The 20538-nt window shown below is 42.0% G+C and overlaps 1 protein-coding gene across 1 annotated transcript in view; it reads left to right on the top strand.

Moving 5' to 3' along the window:
- CPO (carboxypeptidase O) overlaps window positions 1–6788 on the top strand; it is a 63670-nt gene extending 56882 nt beyond the window's left edge. Inside the window, exons 8-9 of the mRNA XM_086323656.1 lie at window positions 5530–5614; window positions 6427–6788. Of these exons, the coding sequence (XP_086179782.1) occupies window positions 5530–5614; window positions 6427–6689 (348 nt within the window). The 3' untranslated portion in view covers window positions 6690–6788. The remainder of the gene's footprint in view (window positions 1–5529; window positions 5615–6426) is intronic.
- Window positions 6789–20538: the final 13750 nt, after the last annotated feature.

Here is a 20538-nt window from a genome sequence, read left to right as displayed (position 1 = left end):
ACTCTGCCTCTAGTTTTTGCCTAGGAATATTTGTAAGGGGAAGTGCCAGTGGAATTCAAACCGGGGCAGGGAAATTCTGCTTTGTCTTATCTGGGGTCCTTTTCTGAAGCTCTGTTTACCCAAGCCCTGATGGGCAGAATTGCTGGAAAGTACTGGGCTCTTGCCCTTTTGTGAACCTGAGAACAATAGACATAAGTCAAAGAAAGGGTCAATTTAGAATTGTTGTAGTATTTGTTATCTTTTCCTAAAATTTATTTTTTCAACTTTTAGTTGTGATAGAATCGATATAAAATTTACTATCTTAACCATTTTTAGGTGGACAGGTCAGTAGTTACATATATTCACATTATTGTGCAACCAATCTTCAAAACTTTCACCTTGCATCATCAAATATCTCTACCTGTCAAACAACTCCGGACCCACCCACCTTGTCTCTGGCACCCACCCTTCTACTCTCTGCCTCCTGAGTTTGACTACTCTAGGTAGCTCATATAAGTGGAATCTTACAGCACCTGTCCTTTTGGTAACTGGATTATTTCACTTAGCATAATATCTTCAAGCTTCATGCATGTTGTACCATGTATCAGAAGTTCTTTTTTCTAGGCTAAATAATATTCCATTGTATGTATGTACCACATTTTCTTTACCCATTCATCAATCAATGGGCAATTGAATTGTTTCCATCTTTTACCTATTGCAAATAATGCAGCTCTGAACACAAGTGTACAAATATCTCCTTGAGACCCTGCTTTCCATTCAGAATCTGCCCGCAATGCAGGAGACACAGGAGATACATTTTCGATCCCTGGATCAGGAAGATCCCCTGGAGGAGAAAATGGCAACCTGCTCTAGTATTCTTGCCTGGAAAACTCCATGGACAGAGGAGCCTGGCAGGCTACAATCCATGGGGTCGCAAAGAGTCAGACATGACTGAGCATATGGCACATCCAGAAGTAGAATTGCTGAATCGTGTTGTAATTCTGTCTTCAACTTTTTGAGGAATCATCATTTCCAGAGCAAGTACACCATTTTCCATTCCCTCCAATAGTGAATAAGAGTTCCAATTTCTCCACATTCTCACCAACACTTGTTAGTTTCTGTATACCCTTTAAAAATATTTTTTAAACAAGTTTCTCATTATCAACAAATGCTGGGCTGGACGGGGGCCTGGCTTGCTCTGTTCTTAAGATCACAGAAGGCGGGTGGCCTATTGACTCTGTCATTTCCTCTTGTTTCTCTCCCCCTGGAACATCACTTATAAAACACATGTCTGGGCACTAAAAGAAAAACCACTATAGATCTTTGCTGAGGGGAATACTTCCTCCAGGAGTCAAAAATATCCAATAGTACCCAACTGTCTTTCCACAGTTGTTTTTGGGCATTTGTACTACCTGATTATTTTGTACAAGGTAGAAATAACATTTACCTAGAACTTTAAAAATTACAAGGAGATTTTATGACCCTTATCTGATCCTCATGACAATATAGTAAGCTCACTTTGGAGATGCAGAAGTTAAGACCTTGAGTTAATAGTATATCTAAAATCCCTGTAGACGGTAAATGGTGGAGTCTGGGTTGGAGCTCACGTCTTCAGATTCCAAGCGTCACATTTATCAGGCCACAGGACACTGCCTCTCCTCTCCACGTAAGAAGGGTCTGCAACTTCTGGAAGCTGTCATTGACTTTGATGCCTGGGCCACTGTGTCCTATATTCTCCTCATTTCTGTACCCCAGAAATTCTATTTCTTCAGTAATGTACTGAAACAGGGATTTCAGTCAAGAAGCCCAGACCCCTCCTTATCTCCCAGTTCCTGTGATATTTGCCATTGTTGTTGTTGTTCAGTCGCTCAGTTGTTTCTGACTCTTTGTGACCCCATGGATGACGCCAGGCTTCCCCGTCCTTCACTATCTCCCAGAGTTTGCTCAAACTCATGTCCATTGAGTCAATGATACTATCCAACCATCTCGCCATGGGTGTTTGATTTCTGCTTAAAGGATTCTATGACAAATACAAATGAACCACCACAGACAGGCCATTATAGATCTTTGATGGGACAGGTCTTCTACCAGCAAAAAAAAAAAAAAAGAGGCTCATATATCCCAGTATTTTTCTAGGTAATTTCATTCCCTTTTTTAGTCCAGGAAAACAGATACTACATCGCCATGTTGCAAGGTTTGCATTCAAAGGTCACAGGGTCTTGGGCTACTGAGGGCTGTCTCCTTAGAACCCTCTGACCACAGAATGAGTACTGACTTTACCACTAATGGAAAGTGGAACTCTAAGATGAGAATTACTGGCAATTCTTAATACTCTATGTAGAGATTGGAAAACTGAATTGACAAAGATTGCTTCAATTCTGTGTCTCTTACAGTATCAGGTGTTGAAAAGTTAGCATAACATTCATCACTAAGACTTCTCCATAAAAAGACTGAAAATGTTACCACCATGTGTCAAACTCATTGAAGCTAGTTAGCAGTGTTTTTAGGTTCTCAGTGGTAAGCTTTGATAGAGCACACAAAGACAGAATCACACCAACTGTTTCAGGAGTTTTCCATTTCTGGTATATTTACAACCACCAGAGACTAGTAATTAATCTCTATGTATTTACAAAATGAAAAATTTGTATAAATCATGATAAATATTATACTGCGTGATAGACAACTTGGCAATCACTAAGTAGGGGAAATAGAACTATATATAGCCTCATTCGAAACTTCTCTGGAAATTAGAATAGCTATAAGAAGTCTAATGTTTCAAATGCTGACATTCTTTCCATTTGAACTCTTTCCACATCAACCCCTGTATCCCATTCCAAGCTCTATCCTCCCACACAGATGCCAGGGCCTTAATCAATCTTGTTGAGTACTTGCCCGTGAATATATGCGTATAGGAAACTTTCTGGGCCCAGGAAAGAAGTTATTAAGCATGCATGAGGTCTTTAACAATGTAAATTACACACTACTAGCAAAGAGATTTTTTATTATTTTGACTAGAAGGAACCTTAAGGCTGAGAAGAAGGATAGCAGAGAAATTGGCTCTCTATGGCCTTGCAGTATAGTGTTGAAAGGAGACAGAAATCACAAGTTCTTTTGTCAATAAAGAAAAGGAAACTGGAAAGACTCTTTCCCACCCAATAGGCAGGATTTAAGGAGAGGGAACTATATAAAATTAAGTTTGGCCATGAGAAGAAAGAATCTTGATCTGGAGTGAGTTTCAAGAAATAAAAAATGAGTGCAAGAACCTATCTGAATAGAAAATATAGCCTGGAGCTGCTTCATGCAAACCAAATAACGGTTAAGACCCCACATGGACAAGTTAGCAGAGTTTCATTCAAAGAAACACAGATACACATGGGAATTAAGAATAATTAAAAGCAATTTACATCTCTACTAGAGACTCCCAAAGAACTACAAAAAGGAGTGAGCTGCTAAATTTTAGCAACTCTTTCTCCAGGGTGCGTGTTTTAATTTCACTCACACACGGCAACTATTCTGAATCCTTCCTTTCTCTCTACTCTTCTTTCTGATTTCCTTAATGGATTTTTTCTCTCCAGAAATCCCCTCCCTGACTCTCTTCTCCTTCTTATAATTTCCTCTTCTTTCTGCAGACAGCTCTTGTACCCCTTTCCAGAGGCTTCTCTGGTGGCTCAGTGGTAAAGAACCTGCCTGCCCAATGAAGGAGACAAGTGTCCAATCCCTGGGTCAGGGAGATCCCCTGGAGAAGGAAATGGCAATCCACTCCAGTATTCTTGCCTGGGAAATCCCATGGACAGAGGAGCCTGGCGGGTCACAAAGAGTCACATATGATTTAGCGATTGAACAACAAAAACAACTTCTTTCCAGTGTAAGTGATTAAAACCAGATTTATTCCTTGCACTTATTTAACCCTTCCTACCCATCATTTCAGTTCTGGACACAGGAACAGGAACTAGGAACCAGGAACTAGGGCAGATGTATAATCTTTCAGGAAGAGAGAGAGAATGTAAAACTCAGTAGTGAGTGGAGAGGAGGCAAAAAGCTTGCAAATATGTTCAATTTAAAGTTCTAAGTCCTACCACTGTTGCATGGAACCCTCCCACCACTTATTACCTCTCCTGCTTTTCGTTTTGAATGTCACTGTGCCTAAATCCACTCTACCCAAAGACCACACTGTCACACATTATGATTCAGTGGGGCAGTACAGGAGCAGGAAAAACAAAAACAAAAAAAAACAAAAACAGAATCTAAAATAAGATCTGTCACTGATCAAGGGAAGAAGTCGGGAACTGATGCTCCTGAAAGTGTAGTCTGGCTGCCCTAAGGGGTGAAGGAATGGTGGATCCAGGCAGGTGGTGGCTAAGGGGATTTTCATGGTGTCTTGTGTAGAACCCAAGGGGAAGTAATGGTGTAAGTCATCAGGTGGCTAGAATATAGCACTAGGGAATCTAGGGTGGGGAATACTTAGACTGTCCATAGGGTATGAAAGGAGATTTATTGCATGGTCAATAAACATAGCCAATACAGTTAGACTTCAGTTAGTGTTTCTGATCTCAGGAAAGGGTCTTCAGAGAGCAAGGCTGAGACCTTAGACATCATCTAGTTCTGAAGGGTTTCCAATGCAGTCAGGTGACATGGTGATAGGTACAGAGAAGGGTGTCATTTCCTGTTCTGAAAATCTATGAGTGAAAGATAAATATCAAATACCTTTAAAGAAAAATAAGAGGGAAGCAATAAGAGGAGTATGAAGAAAGGGCTATGTAAGAAAAAAAAAAAGCGAGGAGATATAATCTAGTCACGGTGCTCAAGAGAACTTAGCATTTGAGAAGGTTTTGAGGTGGTGCAGAATTTCAACAAAGAAATGAGACATCCCAGGTAGAGGGCATATCTTGAGAAAAGGCAGAGAGGCTGAAGAACATGGGGCACATCTGGGGAACTGTGGGAGAACTGGAGTTTGACTATAATCTAGGGTAGGATCAAGAAAATATGATGCTGGAAAGGTGGGTTAGGTCCTTATTGTAGAGAATCTTAAATACTACACTGAGCAGTGTACCCTAACGCAGTGGGAAACCAAGAGTCAGTGAGGGTTTTCAGCAGGACCATGATCACAGTCCTGCTCTACAAAAGCTCACCCTGAAGTCAGGAAGATCAGCTGGGGTTAAGGATTGGTAAGAGGAAGGAAAACTTATTAGAAGATGACAACAGTCCATTTCAGAGTTAATAAAACTGAAATAGAGTGATGATGTTAGAAGTGCAACTTGGTCATTATTTGAAAGAAGAGTCAAAGATGATTGTCGGAATTTACATATGGGGCACGTAATAAGACAGAATGATGAAAATCAAAACAGCCTTATTAGTGGAGGAAATGATGAAACTGGATTTGAGTATGTTGAGTCTGAAGTATCAGCAGATGACCCAGGTATAGGTGTTCAGTGGGAAGTTAGAAAGATAGTCTGGAACTCAGAGGATGGATTTGGACAAAATAGCAAACACTCTGGATTGTTAGATTTATTTTTAACACCAGATATCTGTCTCTGCATTTCCCACCTACAGATCCAAGTTGGACAGAAGGCAGCAAATGCATTGAAAGCAAAGCATGGAACCAATTATAGAGTTGGATCGAGTGCAGATATTTTATGTAAGTATCTTTTTTTTTTTAACTTCTTCAATAGTATCTAAGGCACAAAAGAAATCAGTGGACTTTGGAGTGGGGTGTGGTGGACAGGATAAAAGTGTTCCATGGATCAACAGGAAGTTGTACAAATCAAAATGATCAAGGATAAAAGGCAGGCTGTACAAATCCAGAATTGTGTTCTCTAGGGATAAGGTGCAAGCTAACTAAAAGTAAAAAATACACTGGCTCAGATCAGTACTCCCTCTGGCTTCAGTTATAAAGAGCTAGCCATGAGAAGGTACAGGAGTTAACAGGAAAGACCGTTTCCAGTGATCCTTGATCAGTTGATTTAGTTCCCAGAGGACTATCAGGTTAAGAAAGCAAAAGAGGTGGGGCTTGGAGTTTTTTTTAAAAAAACAATTTACTTGAAAGAACAGTGCATTGCTTTCCCAATCCCCAGCTACCACCCCCTCCAAGCACTGAAGAACCAACAAGATGGTATTCTCCGAGTATTTTTCCTATAGGTCATTTTGTTTCTGTCCTTGATATGTCAGTTGACTCTTACTGTCTAATATCAGATTGTCTTTTCTTTGATTCAGCTGAGAAATTTTAACCAAACCTCTGTTAGGTGCCAGGCATAATGCCAGGTATCGTGGGAATGGTAAGTGGAGACAAAAGCCGAAAATATCGAAGAGAGGAAGAAGGCAGCTGTCCATAGATCCTAATATGAAAGAGTTGATTTTGCTAGGCTGAACCTTTAGTCCCTTAAATGTCCCTATAGAAATCTATCTTTTCCAAGGGTAACTTCTAACTCTGCCTCCATGTTTTATTTGTAGATGCTACATCAGGATCCTCAAGAGACTGGGCTCGGGACATTGGGATCCCCTTTTCATACACATTTGAACTGAGGGACAATGGTACCTATGGATTTGTCCTGCCAGAAACTCAGATTCAGGCCACTTGTGAGGAAACCATGGAGGCTGTGCTTTCAGTCCTAGATGATGTATATGAGAAGTACTGGTACACAAACAGTGCCAGAAAGGCCAAATCTACTGCTCTGGTGCTGAGCTTGCTGATGTCCTTCATGTCTCTTCTCTAAGTGCATCCTACCCAGACCTGCTCGGCCCCAGTGACATGGACATGGCTGCCCAACAGGTGCTTTTGCAACTATGGAGAAATCAAATAATTTAACTAGAAATACTTTCAATAAAGGTGAATCATCTTTGTATTTTCATGTTTGTTCTGCTGTAGTTAATTTTTATTAATTCTAAAAGAGTATAATATTAGTTATTGGTACAGTAATGCTACAAGTGAAAGTCACTCAGTTGGGTCCAACCCTTTGCAACCCCATGGACTATACAGTCCATGGAATTCTCCAGGCCAGAATACTGGAGTGGGCAGCCTTTCCCTTCTCCAGGGGATCTTCCCAACCCAGGGATCAAACCCAGGTCTCCTGCATTGCAGGCAGATTCTTCACCAGCTGCTGCTACTGCTAAGTCACTTCGGTTGTGTCCGACTCTGTGTGACCCCATAGACATCAGCCCACGAGGCTCCCCCGTCCCTGGGATTCTCCAGGCAAGAACACTGGAGTGGGTTGCCATTTCCTTCTCCAATGCAGGAAAGTGAAAAGTGAGAGTGAAGTCGCTCAGTCCTGTCTGACTCTTAGCGATCCCATGGACTGCAGCCCACCAGGCTCCTTCGTCCATGGGATTTTCCAGGCAAGAGTACTGGAGTGGGTAGCCACTGCCTTCTCCAACCAGCTACCACTCTACAATTCAGTGGCTCACACAGCTATAGGTCATCTAGGAAGTTCTGATCTTGCCTGTGCTCACAGAAACTGATCTGTGGTCAGTTTCAAGGCAGCTGCCTTAGGGTCTGGAAAATTTTTTCCCATCTAAATTCTTTGAAAATGTTGCTTGTGCCTTTGACCCAAGTTTACTCTTAATTTTGTGTAACTGTGTTAGTAGCAGCAGTCAGAAGATAAAGTTATATAATTTCTCTATAGCTGTTGCTTGTTTTACTTATTTACTTAATATTTTACTTATTAAAAATTTTTTTTTGAGAATCTACGAGGTACATTTTGCTAGGCTCTGGGTTTACAATGGTGAATAAAGCAGACATGGTCCCTGTTCTCATAGAATTTCTGTTCCAATGGGTGAGATTGACTGGAATGGACAGTATTGCTTACCAGGCAAATCTCCTTTCTGGAGAGCCATTATAATCAAGAACACAAATATATAAACTAACCATAGCAGCTTGTAACAGGGGCTAGGAAAGAAATTAAAAGTAAGTAGAGAGGTAAGTAAGGGCCAGATTTTATGTTTCCAGGTACACAGCCGTTTAATGGTGCCATCTTGTCTGTGACACTTTACATGCTCTTCAGGTAGCACCTATGACTGTCATTTCCTATGTATCTCTATGTGACACCTTGAAATGATGCTAAGCACTTGTCAGGCTTTGAACAAATGTTGTCGCTGTGACTGAGTGACAAGGCATCCTTGGGTGTTCAGTCACCCATTTCTGAATTTCCTTGTTGATCACAGTCACAATATACTTCTTGGTTGTAACCCTTTTATTGCCTTTCTTTGTCCTTCTTATTTTTTTGTGTTTTGCCAGTGTGTGGCTGATAAGGGTCAGAAAGGAAAATGTCAGGGGCAGAGGGGCTTAATGAATCAGAGAACAGCTATTTACATAAAAATGCCAGCTTCACAATTGTGGCATTGTCAGGGAGCAAATGGTTGGGTTTCATCAATGGTCAGCTTGTGAAGGAAGAAAACTAGTATGGTCACCAATGCCATATCCTAGAAAAGAGCTGAGGCGCTGAGGCTTGAGACTCAGTTTATTAGCTTTCATTCAGCCCGTGTTTTAGTTTCTAAGGCTGTCTGTTAACAAGTTGGACCTCTGAGTACTTTAGGAGCTACAAAGCTCAATTCATGTCTAAAGATTGAGTCCATGGCCAAATAAAGCTGGTAGGGAATGGATGGAAATGCAAGCCATCAGCTTGCCTGAAACCTCCCACAGGGATCTTTCCAAAAGTTTCAGATACAATTGTAGCTTTCTCAGGGGCTTCACATCTCTCTGAGGGTATGGGAGACCGAGGGCCATGACATGTTTTTCACTTCTTCTGAAAGTGTTTTACTCTGTATGAAAGGATACTAAAAGCAAGACTAGAACAGTGATGAATGACCACACTGATCTTTCTCAAGGATGTTTTCAGCTTTCTGGTCTTAAATGGTAGTAGTTTGGAAAAACTTCACAGTTGATGCAACTAATGCAATTTTGAAAGTATCCTGTACTGGAGAAGGCAATAGCAACCCACTCCAATATTCTTGCCTAGAGAATCCTGTGGACGGAGGAGCCTGGTGGGCTGCTGTCCATAGGGTCACACAGAGTAGGACACAACTGAAGCGAATTAGCATGCATGCATGAGTGCATTGGAGAAGGAAATGGCAACCCACTCTAGTATTCTTGCCTGGAGAATCCCAGGGACAGAGGAGCCTGGTGGGCTGCCATCTATGGGGTTGCACAGAGTCAGACACAACTGAAGCAATTTAGCAGCAGCAGCAACAGCAGCAGCCTGTACTGAGACTTTGCTGGGTCTGAAATTTTATTTTACCCTACTTTAAAGCTAGGGCTTCCCAGGTGGCTCAGTGGGTAAAGAATCCACCTGCAATGCAGGAGATGCAGGAAAGACATGGGTTCAATCCCTGGGTCAGGAAGATCTCCTGGAGGAAGGCAAGGCAACTCACTCCAGTATTCTTGCCTGGAGAATCCCAGACAGAAGCTTGGCGGACTACAATCCTTAGGGTTTGTATTTAGGGGAAGCACACTGACGGAAACCGCCCACCCTGCCAGGCACCATAGTAACTATTTGCATGAGTTATTTTACGACAGGAGGTCCTGCTAAGGAACACGGAACTAATAAGCCACCACCAACCAGAAGAGTTCCAGAAAGGTCAAAAGGAGATACCACATTCCGACCACCTCCCAGAATCCTTCTCTCTGGCATCCATCTTGGCTGAACAAGGCTTGCACCACCAGGAAGGACTCTGAGTCAAAATAATTGGCTAAAGACAATTAATCTTATCACCATAAAACTCGAGACTGCAAGCCATGTGGCAGAGCTGTTCTGGGTTCCCTTACCCTACTGCTCTCCACCTGGGTGCCCTTTCCCAATAAAATCTCTTGCTTTGTCAGCACATGTGTCTCCTCAGACAATTCATTTCCAAGCGTTAGATAAGAGCCTAGTTTCAGGCCCTGGAAGGGGTCCCCCTTGCTGCAACAGGGTCACAAGGAGTTGGACACGACTGATGTGACTGAACACACAAGACACATTCTAAAGCTCGAAAGTTAGCTTGTTGCTGCTTCATGATTGTGAGAAAACATGAACCCCCTGAGTCAGAGACAGGAAGTTATCACATGCAGCATAGGAAACAGCATGAACATCAGCATATTTACATTTGTTTCCTTTGCTTCCAGGGCTTCCTGGGTGGCACAGTGGTAAAGAATCTGCCTACCAGTGCAGAAGATGCAGGAGACATGGATTAGATCCCTGGGTTGGAAAGATCCCCTGGAGAAGGAAATGATAATCTACTCCAGTATTATTGCCCAGAAAATTCCATGGACCGGAGAAACTGGCAGGTTACAGTCCATGGGGTCACAAAGAGTTAGACAGGACTGAGTGTGCGCACACACACCTTACTCTTGTTTAAATATTTTGCTTTTTTGTTTACTGTCACAGGACTGAGTGTGCGCACACACACCTTACTCTTGTTTAAATATTTTGCTTTTTTGTTTACTGTCTCTTTCTTTCCATTACACTTGTTTGATGCTTTTTTTCTCATAACAATTCCTACAAAGGATTGAGATCTTCTTGACCCATAGGTGAATTTAGAGTTTAAAATAATGCAAAATGATAAACTCAGATGGTATTCAAGCTTCTAGCTCTTTTTTCTACCTCAGTGTCAAAATGAGTTATATTTTTGCTTACATTAGGTATAGCCAAGCTGTGTTTCCCTTCCTTTTCTTATACAGTTTAGCAATCTTCTGATATGTTACTGAAAATACATTCTTCATATTGCCTGGTATTATTCTTATCTTCTGCATATAATTTGAATCTAGTATAATACTATTATGTCACTAAGAGAGGCCCACTGCCCAAGAATATAAAATTACAATATTAAATACAAAGGAGTTTTAAAAATTAAATTATTAATTTGATACTATAGGTAGTGATTAGAATCCTTTGTGTGTATTCCTTTGCATAATACTCACAAGAATCCTGAGTTGGGCACTTTTATTAAATTTCATGAAGAGCCTGAGATGAAGAGAATGTAAGTAGCATATCTATGGTCACATTGTTCTTTTTTTCTTTTTTTTTTCTATCAAATGTCCTTGCTTTAATTTAAAAAAAAAAAACTTTTTTTTACATTTATTTATTTATTTGGCTGCTCCAGGTCTTAATTGAGGCATGAAGAATCTTTGATCTTCATTACAGCATGCAGGGGTCTTTTTCTTGGGCGTGCGAACTCTTTGTTGCAACATATGGGACCTAGTTCCCTGACCAGGAATTGAACCCCAGAACCCTGCATTGGGAGTGCAAAGTCTTAGCCACTGGAACACCAGGGCAGTTCCCAGATGTCTTTATTTTTATAAGGCCACACAGGTCCAAGAAAACACATCTGCATCCTTCATGTGGTCACACTGTTCTTAATCATTCTTGATTGATGAAATAATTTCTTGGGATAGGGACTTCCTGGTTCTACCATGTTAAAAGTACTGTCTAGTGGCCCCGGCCAGAGCATCCTCCAGATCCTGTCAGGTCCCTTCTCCTGCATCTCTCTCTGTCCTTGATGTGTCTCTGTGACTCTTTATCCAATGTCTGCTTTTGGGCTACTGCCTGTGATTTGCCTGCAGCTACAGGGAGCTGCATGGAAAAAGCAAGAGAGTTCCAGAAAAACATCTATACCTGCTTTATTGACTATGCCAAAGCCTTTGACTGTGTGGATCATAATAAACTGTGGAAAATTCTGAAAGAGATGGGAATACCAGACCACCGGACCTGCCTCTTAAGAAATCTGTATGCAGGTCAGGAAGCAACAGTTAGAACTGGACATGGAACAACAGACTGGTTCCAAATAGGAAAAGGAGTAGGTCAAGGCTATATATTGTCACCCTCCTTATTTAACTTATATGCAGAATACATCATGAGAAACGCTGGGCTGGAAGAAGCACAAGCTGGAATCAAGATTGCCAGGAGGAATATCAATAACCTCAGATATGCAGATGACACCACCCTTATGGCAGAAAGTGAAGAGGAACTCAAAAGCCTCTTGATGAAAGTGAAAGTGGAGAGTGAAATAGTTGGCTTAAAGCTCAACATTCAGAAAACGAAGATCATGGCATCCAGTCCCATCACTTCATGGGAAATAGATGGGGAAACAGTGGAAACAGTGTCAGACTTTATTTTTTGGGGGGCTCCAAAATCACTGCAGATGGTGATTTGAGCCATGAAATTAAAAGACACTTACTCCTTGGAAGGAAAGTTATGACCAACCTAGACAGCATATTAAAAAGCAGTGACATTACTTTGCCAACAAAGATTCGTCTAGTCAAGGCTATGGTTTTTCCTGTGGTCATGTATGGATGTGAGAGAAGGCTGAGCGCTGAAGAATTGATGCTTTTGAACTGTGGTGTTGGAGAAGGCTCTTGAGAGTCCCTTGGACTGCAAGGAGATCCAACCAGTCCATTCTAAAGGAGATCAGCCCTGGGATTTCTTTGGAAGGAATGATGCTAAAGCTGAAACTCCAGTACTTTGGCCACCTTATGAGAAGAGTTGACTCATTGGAAAAGACTCTGATGCTGGGAGGGATTGGGGGCAGGAGGAGAAGGGGACGACAGAGGATGAGATGGCTGGATGGCATCACTGACTCGATGGATGTGAGTCTGAGTGAACTCTGGGAGTTGGTGATGGACAGGGAGGCCTGGAGTGCTGCGATTCATGGGGTCGCAAAGAGTTGGACACGACTGAGCAACTGAACTGAACTGACAGAGAGCTTAAATGCATTTGTGAGTTCTACCCACCACCAGAAACTCCCAGCTTCTGCCTGGATAGAAACTCGTGGTTCCAATAATATGAAACCCAGCCCCTGGCAGTGGGTTGGGAAAAACTTCAAAGCATCACTCGCCTCCCAGGGTTCCTGTGGGATATGGTTGATGTGACCCTCCAAAGCCTTTCTCTGAGATTACAGTCATGCTTGGCTTCCACCTTTCCTTGTCCTGTGTCACTTCCTCTTGGTGGTACCTCCTAAACAAGTCATTTGTACATGAATCCTCACTTCTGGATCTACCTCTAGGGAACTCAACATAAGACAATCTCCTTGGGAATTATTACCAAAACATAATACTTTATTAATTTCCTAAAATGGCTTTTAATAAAAGCATATACATCTATAATATATATATATGTATTATGTATATTATATGTGTGCCTATGTGCTAAGTCGCTTCAGTCGTGTCCAACTCTGTGACCTTATGGACTGCAGCCTGCCACACTTCTCTGTCCATGGGATCCTTCAGGCAAGAATACTGGAGTGGATTACCATGCCCTCCTCCAGGGGAGCTTCTCAACCCAGGGATTAAACCCAGGTCTTTTGCATCAGATGGGTTCTTTACCTCTAGCACCACCTGGGAAGCCCCATGTATATTCCATATGTGTTATATATATAATAAATTAAATATATATAACTGAATCACTGTGTTATATACCTGAAATGAAAACGAATGTTAATCAACTATACTTTAATTTTAAAAACCTAGAGATACATTTTTTAAAGTATTACTATATTTAATATTCAGAATATGCCTGGGGATTACAACATCATATGGACAGAAATATTTCCTATTTTGAAGATGTAACCATTCTGGAAGATGAGGAATTTTGTTCCAGAAAAGACTTTCACTTCAGGAAAACATATGCATTTCCAGTCTGGTCTCTATTGAAGGCACAGTAAAAAAAAGATTAGCCTTTATGGACTTGTAAATTTTGAAATATCTGGTATTATGATAAGACTTTATGTGAAAATAATAGCCACTCATAACAGTTTTCCACTATGCCATAATCAAGACTGCATAGTCTTTTCTTAGCTCCCCTGAAAAAAGAATTTTATTTCTTTCCAAGGAGTCATTCATTTAAAATAATACTAATAAAAAACAAAGCTCTAAAGAGCTTAAATGGTGAATGTATTAACTCCTTTCCTACCTGCATGTTCCTTTCCTCTGGAGCTCTTATGTTTTTTTTCTGAGAATTTGTTCTTTAAAAAAAAAAAATACACTTGTGCAAGTCAGCTCTAAAAATGGTGCCAATTAAAAAAAAAAGTCTCCCTCCCTCTTTACATAAATGGTACAAAAGCAACCACAGAAACACAGAGGAGGCAAAGAAGAATGTGTGTTCACAGGGCTGAATCCCACCCCCTCACACCCCTCCCCCTGCCACCAGCAAAATCTGGTTGATTAGGTGGAAGATCCTGAGAGAGTGAGGTGGAAAGTCAAGCTGGAATCAGTTTGTTGAAGGCCCTGAGCACTGGATAGTTTAGCCATTATCCCTATAGACTTCAGGTAGTCCCCATATTTTTGCACAAAGAGGGTAATTAAACACACGTTGTGTAAATGTTACAGGAAGCAGAACCCCTTCCAGGGCCTGAGAGTGGGCTCTTGTCTAACACTCAGAAATGAATTGTCCAATGAGATACATGAGCTGACAAAGCAAGAGACTTTTTTGGGAAGGTGCCCAGGTGGAGTGGAGAAGGCGATGGCACCCCACTTCAGTACTCTTGCCTGGCAAGTCCCATGCACGGAGCAGCCTGGTAGGCTGCAGTCCATGGGGTCACGAAGAGTCGGATACAACTGAGCAACTTCACTTTCACTTTTCACTTTCATGCATTGGAGAAGGAAATGGCAACCCACTCCAGTGTACTTGCCTGGAGAATCCCAGGGACGGGGGAGCCTGGTGGGCTGCCGTCTATGGGGTCACACAGAGTTGGACACGACTGAAGCAACTTAGCAGCAGCAGCAGCCCAGGTGGAGAGCAGTAAGGTAAAGGAACACGGGAGAACTGCTCTGCCAAGTGGCTCACAGTCTCAGGTTTTATGGTGATGGGATTAGTTTCCAGGTTGTCTTTGGCCAATCACTCTAACTCAGGGTCCTTACTGATGGGACATACACACTGTTCAGCCAAAACGGTTGCCAGAGAGAAGGATTCTAGGAGATGGTAGGAAATATGGCGTCTCCTTTTGACCTTTCCCAGATTCTTACGCTTGTGGGTGGCTTGTTAGTTTCATGTTCCTTACTAGGACCTCCTTTCAGTAAAATAACTCATGCAAATGGTTACCATGGTGCCTGGCCAGGGTGGGCGGTTTCAGTCAGTGTGTTTTTCCTAACATGAAGATCAGTCTCAAAGGATGGATTAGAATGAGACAGTTGGAGGAGAGACATATTAGGCAAACAGTTAAGAAAATAGTGTATGGTGCACATACATAATTGAGTAAGACTTCAGTTGAGTTGGTGGCCATAAAAATGGAAACAGACATCAGAGATATTGTTCAGAAAGATTCAGTGTGGGGTCTTTTTGATTATGGGGGTGTGGAAAAAGGAGGGTTGAATTGTTGGGCATGGCCAAACAGAAAAATAGTGATATTAGAAGATCATAAGACTTTGTCTTAATTCATCTTTACCTCATCTCTACCAAGAAAGGTATAACAGACCAATGCTGAATACAGACTTACAGAACCCTGGAGCCCAAAAGGAAGCAGTATGAAAATATGATGAGCCATTTCGTTTCAGACAGGAAATAGGAAATGCAAAATTATCTCACTGAAGTATCAGTTAAAACTTAAGGTTTGCTTTGCAACTTTAAACCAAGTCTCCAGGAACAAGCAAGCTTCATTTCAATCCACCAGCTTCTTCCTGCACGTATACTAATTTGCCCTATGACATTTAATTTAGAATTAGGTTTGCACGTCTATCACTTTAAAGGCTGACTACTTTCTGTAATGCAGTTGCCTAGAAGATTTGTTTTGCAGCAGAATTATTATTTGAAATCAAAAATTTCCTTAAAGTGTGATATTAAAATCAGATAAAAACAGATTTGCTCTGCCTGATCTTGGGAGGAGGACGGTTAGTGAGTACGTCTGGAGATGTTTCTCTGCTCTCCCTGCCCCCAATTTCCCTGAGTCTTGAAGAACTTGCCTTTTTCTCTCTAGGCACTTACTACTTGAAGTGTGGTCTGTGGACCAGCAGCATCAGTCTCACCTGGCAGCTTGTTAAAAATTCCAATTCTCGGGCATCAGAACTTGAGTTTTCCTTAAATAAAGTGATGTTCTTAAAAATATAGGAAACACTGCTTTAGAGTATGGGGTTTCCCAGGTAAGTGCTAGTTGTAAAGAAGCCGCCTGCCAATGCTGAAGACATAAGAGATGTGGGTTCAATCCCGGTGTTGGTCAGATCCCCTGGAGGAGGGTATGGCAAGCCACTCCACTATTCTCACCTAGAGAATCCCATGGACGGAGGAGCCTGGCAGGCTACAGTCCATTGGATCACAAAGAGTTGGATGCGACTGAAGCTACAGATTTCCTGGGAAGCATGTTCAAACACAGATTCTCAGGCACAGCAACATGTCTGTGGTAGAGCATGAAATTTTGCATGTTTAACAAGCTCCCAGATGAGGCTGCTACTATTGGTCTTTGGACCATGACACACTGAATAGCAATCAGCTAGGGCAGTGGAATCATCTGGAAGAGTTGTTAATCATGGCTTGCTGGGCTCAGCTCAGTTTCTGATTCAGCAAGCAGGGCCTGAGAACTTGCATTTCTAACAAGTTCCCAGGTGATGCTGCTGCTACTGCTCTAGGAAACATACTTTGCAGAACCCTAATCAAGAGCACTTGGCTCATCATTGGGATATAGATGCCACTGGGTAATCAAGGGTTACCTTGATTTATTTTCTTAAGTAAAAGGGGATAAAGCATGAAAAGAAGAAGTTTCTTCCCTCAAGGATCTTAGAGTCTAGCTCAAAATACAGAAAAACAAGCAAACATCTCACATGGGCCATGTGCACAGAGCTAAGAGTAGATGAGCCATGACCTCAGGCTCCATGACAGTATCTAAAGTGGCCCGGGGAGGTTTCCCCTACTTGCCTTAAAGCTGGAGCAATACTTGGAAAGGGTCTGATTGCTTCAATGATATGTGTTCTATGCAAGACACATTCTTTCATTTGAGAGCTTATGAATAGCCATGGATTTTCCATTCAGTTATGCTTTTGTAATGGAAGTATTCTCAGTCTTTTATGAAGCAGAATGAGGCAGGGTGGGATGGGGAGGAGGAGTATGGTTGGGAGTCAGGGGCTAGGAGGAGAGTGGTGGGGCGGGGACAAGCCTGCACAAACCCTCTCTCAGAGTCAGGGAGAAGAATGAAGAAACACCTGGTTGTCTCTGGATGTTTGCTTCTTAAAATAAAAAGCCAAGCATCTGATGTTGGCTGCTCTCCCCGGTCACAGGAGGAAATCCTCAGGATCCGGCCCTTGCAGGAATGGAGTTCTTAAACCCTAGGACTGAGGGGCATGCCTTCTTCCAAGGAACCACAGGTGTCTTAGGGAGATTTTTTTCAGATACAAGGGACTGGAACCCCAAACGGTCTGGCTTTAAACCAATAAAAGGGGATTTACTGGTTTGGATCATAGAAATGTATAGAGGGAGTTCAGGAAAAAAAGGATCTGGCAATTCCAAGTGTTATCAGAATTAGTAATTTTTCATTTTTTACTTTTGCATCAGCATTTTTTTCTGTTGGTTTGACTGAAGCAGGTTCTTTCCACATAGACGCCAGTGACCACCCACAGCTCCAGGCCTACATTTTACCCTCTCTGCAACACTGGAGGAAAAGTGCTTCTATTTTCCAACAGTTTCAATTAAATTCCAAATACGGACTGAATGGGCCTCCTTGAAGATGACCAGGAATTTGGATACCTGGCCTTGACATAGATTGCTCTCCCTTGTCAGATTATTTGCAGTTGCCACCAGCAGTCTGTGAATAATGAGAATGAGATGGTTGGATAGCATCATCGACTCAATGGATATGAGTTTGAGCAAACTCTGGGAGATTCTGAAAGGCAGGGAAGCAAGCTTGGTGTGCTGCCATCTATGGGGTCGAAGAGTTGGACCCAACTGAGAGACTCAACCACAACAGCAACAACCAGAAATCTAGCTCTGAGTTGAGGTACAAATATAGAGAAACTAGATTGTCTTTCCCTGATAGGCAAAGGTTTCATCTGTGCTCAGTCATCTACCTTTATTCATCACCTTTATTTTATCCCAATCCTGCTGCTGCTGTTGCTAAGTCGCTCAGTCATGTCTGATCCTGCTGGTTCTCAAAGGTCATTCTAAGGCATTGTCCCTCCGATTTGTCTTCAGCTGATTTCCTGATGTTGGTATTGCTCTCTTGCTGCTCCTTGCGAGCTTGGATCCTCATATTTCTGACCCAGCACCCTTTCCAAAAGAGTACGGTGTCCCTGACCTGTCCAAATGAATGTTGCTACCACAATGGGATACATCTCCCAAATTACTGAAAAGTGACTCTGAGTCTCAAAACATTTGACACATGTCAGTATACATGCTCAGGAGTCTGTTTACTCTGAAATGATGATATAAAACGTAAGCAAGTAGTCAGTAACTGGTAAATATTGGTAATTGTGATTTAACACCATAGTTACAACCTCCCTCTCTGTCCTATTTCTTCTTCTTCCACTTTTTCTCCTTATTAATAGCCTTCCACTCCTATTCTCATTTGTTTGTCTACATTAATCCCACTAGTCTGTGAGGGACAAGCTGTGTTTTTAAGAAAGCAATAGTGGCCTTTCTGATATAACACAGTAGTTATGAACTTAGGTTTTATAGCCAGGCTGCCTTGGTTCAAATTCCAACCCTGTCGCTTAGCTAGTTTTGTTTCCAGTTCTTCACCTTTTTCTTTCTTTAGTTGGAACATAATTGCTTTACAATGTTGCATTAGTGTCTACTGTACAATAAAGTGAATCAGCTATATGTACACATATATCCCCTCCCCTCATGAGCCTCCCTCCCACGCCTCTCATCCCACCCCTCTCAATTCAGTTCAGTCAGTCAGTTCAGTCACTCAGTCGGGTCCGACTCTTTGCGACCCCATGGACTGCAGCACGCCAAGCCTCCCTGTCCATCACCAGCTCCCGCAGTTTACTCAAACTCATGTCCATTGAGTCTGTGATGCCATCCAGCCATCTCCTCCTCTGTCGTTCCCTTCTCCTCCTGTCTGCTGCTGCTGCTGCTAAGTCGCTTCAGTCGTGTCCGACTCTGTGCGACCCCATAGACGGCAGCCCACCAGGCCCCTCTGTCCATGGGATTTTCCAGGCAAGAACACTGGAGTGGGTTGCCATTGCCTTCTCCGTCTCCTCCTGTCTAGGTCATCACAAAGCACCGAGCTGAACTCCCTGTGGTGTAGAGCTTCCCACTGGCTGTCTATTTTACAAGTGGTAATGTATATATGTCAGTGCTACTCTCCCCATTCATCCCACCCTCCCCTCCCCATCTCTGTGTCCAGATGTCCATTCTCTATGTCTGTGTCTCTATTCCTGTTCTGCAACCAGTTTCATTAGTACAATTTTCCTAGATTCTGCATATATATATTAATATATGATATTTGTTTTTCTTTCTTACTTCACTGTGTATGACAGACTATAGGTTCATCCACATCACTATAAATGACCCACTTTTATCCCTGTTTATGGCAGAGTAATATTCCATTGTAATTATGTACCACATCTTCTTTATCCATTGATCTATCGATGGACATTTAGATTGCTTCCATGTCCTGGCCATTGTAAACAGTGCTGCAATGACTATTGGGGTATCTGTAACTTTTTGAATTATGGTTTTCTCAGGGTATCTTCACCATTTTCTACATCCACTTTGCCATAGTTCCATCTTGGGCAGAGTGTCCTTTTCATTTCTGGACTTTAGGCTCACCCATGTGATGTGTGTTGGCTAATTTTGTGTAGGTAAAGGTGTCCCTGTATTAGTTCTGAGCCTAAGATTTCAGTGGCCTCATATGTTTCCACTTTACTGTTTTCATCTCCACCATCCCTATGAGAAGACCATGCCTCAGCCAGCACATTGATCTAAAAAGGATGAAAAACACAAGTAATAGAATTGCCCCAGCTGAATCCAGCTTAGTGTAAATCCAACCTCCTGTAAACCCAGAGATACAGTCTAACTAGGTGCTTACTGCTGTCTGACGTGGAGAATTTGTAGCTGTTTGTCATACAGCATTATTGCATAACAGTTAACTGAATCTTCTCTCAATGTCTGAACTTTCTTTTATATAATTTGAAAAGAAGGGCTCATAATTGTGTCTTTTATAGGGTTGTTGGGGAGAGTAAATAAGAAAAAGCATACGAAGTGCTAAATAAGCTGCCTGATACACAAGAACCAATTGGTACTTATCTGTTATTATCATTATTAAGTGCCAGGAGTTTATGTTCATTATCCTTATCTATGTGTGCTTCACTTTTCCATCTGTTAAGTGGAGAGAGATGAGTTTTAAATAGTGAAATACAGAAATGAAAGTGAGTTCCCAGTGACCTGCTGAAGTGGCCCAGGCAGGAGAGAAACTGGAGGGTGAAACTTCTTTGGAAACTCAAACCAGAAACTACCCTTGTAACCACACAGCATCTGCTAACAAATCAGGAAAGGAAAGAGAAGGCTTCTCTGCAGAAACTGATGATAAAGATAAAAACAAGAAGTCAAGGACACTTCTTGGGTTAGAAGCCTGGATCCCGGGAATAAATCCTGTGTGTCCATATTTTACTGCAATTTCAATGGAGTTCTGATAATTCACCTCACCTTGGTGCCATGAAATTTGCCCTTTGTT

The sequence above is a fragment of the Bos grunniens genome, chromosome 2 (assembly GCF_055505025.1).
Source record: "Bos grunniens cultivar Pamir isolate PY7600 chromosome 2, Bosgru_T2T1.0, whole genome shotgun sequence".
NCBI lineage: Eukaryota > Metazoa > Chordata > Mammalia > Artiodactyla > Bovidae > Bos > Bos grunniens.
Note: the sequence above shows the minus strand (reverse complement) of the source record. Positions and strands in the feature narration are given on the sequence as shown.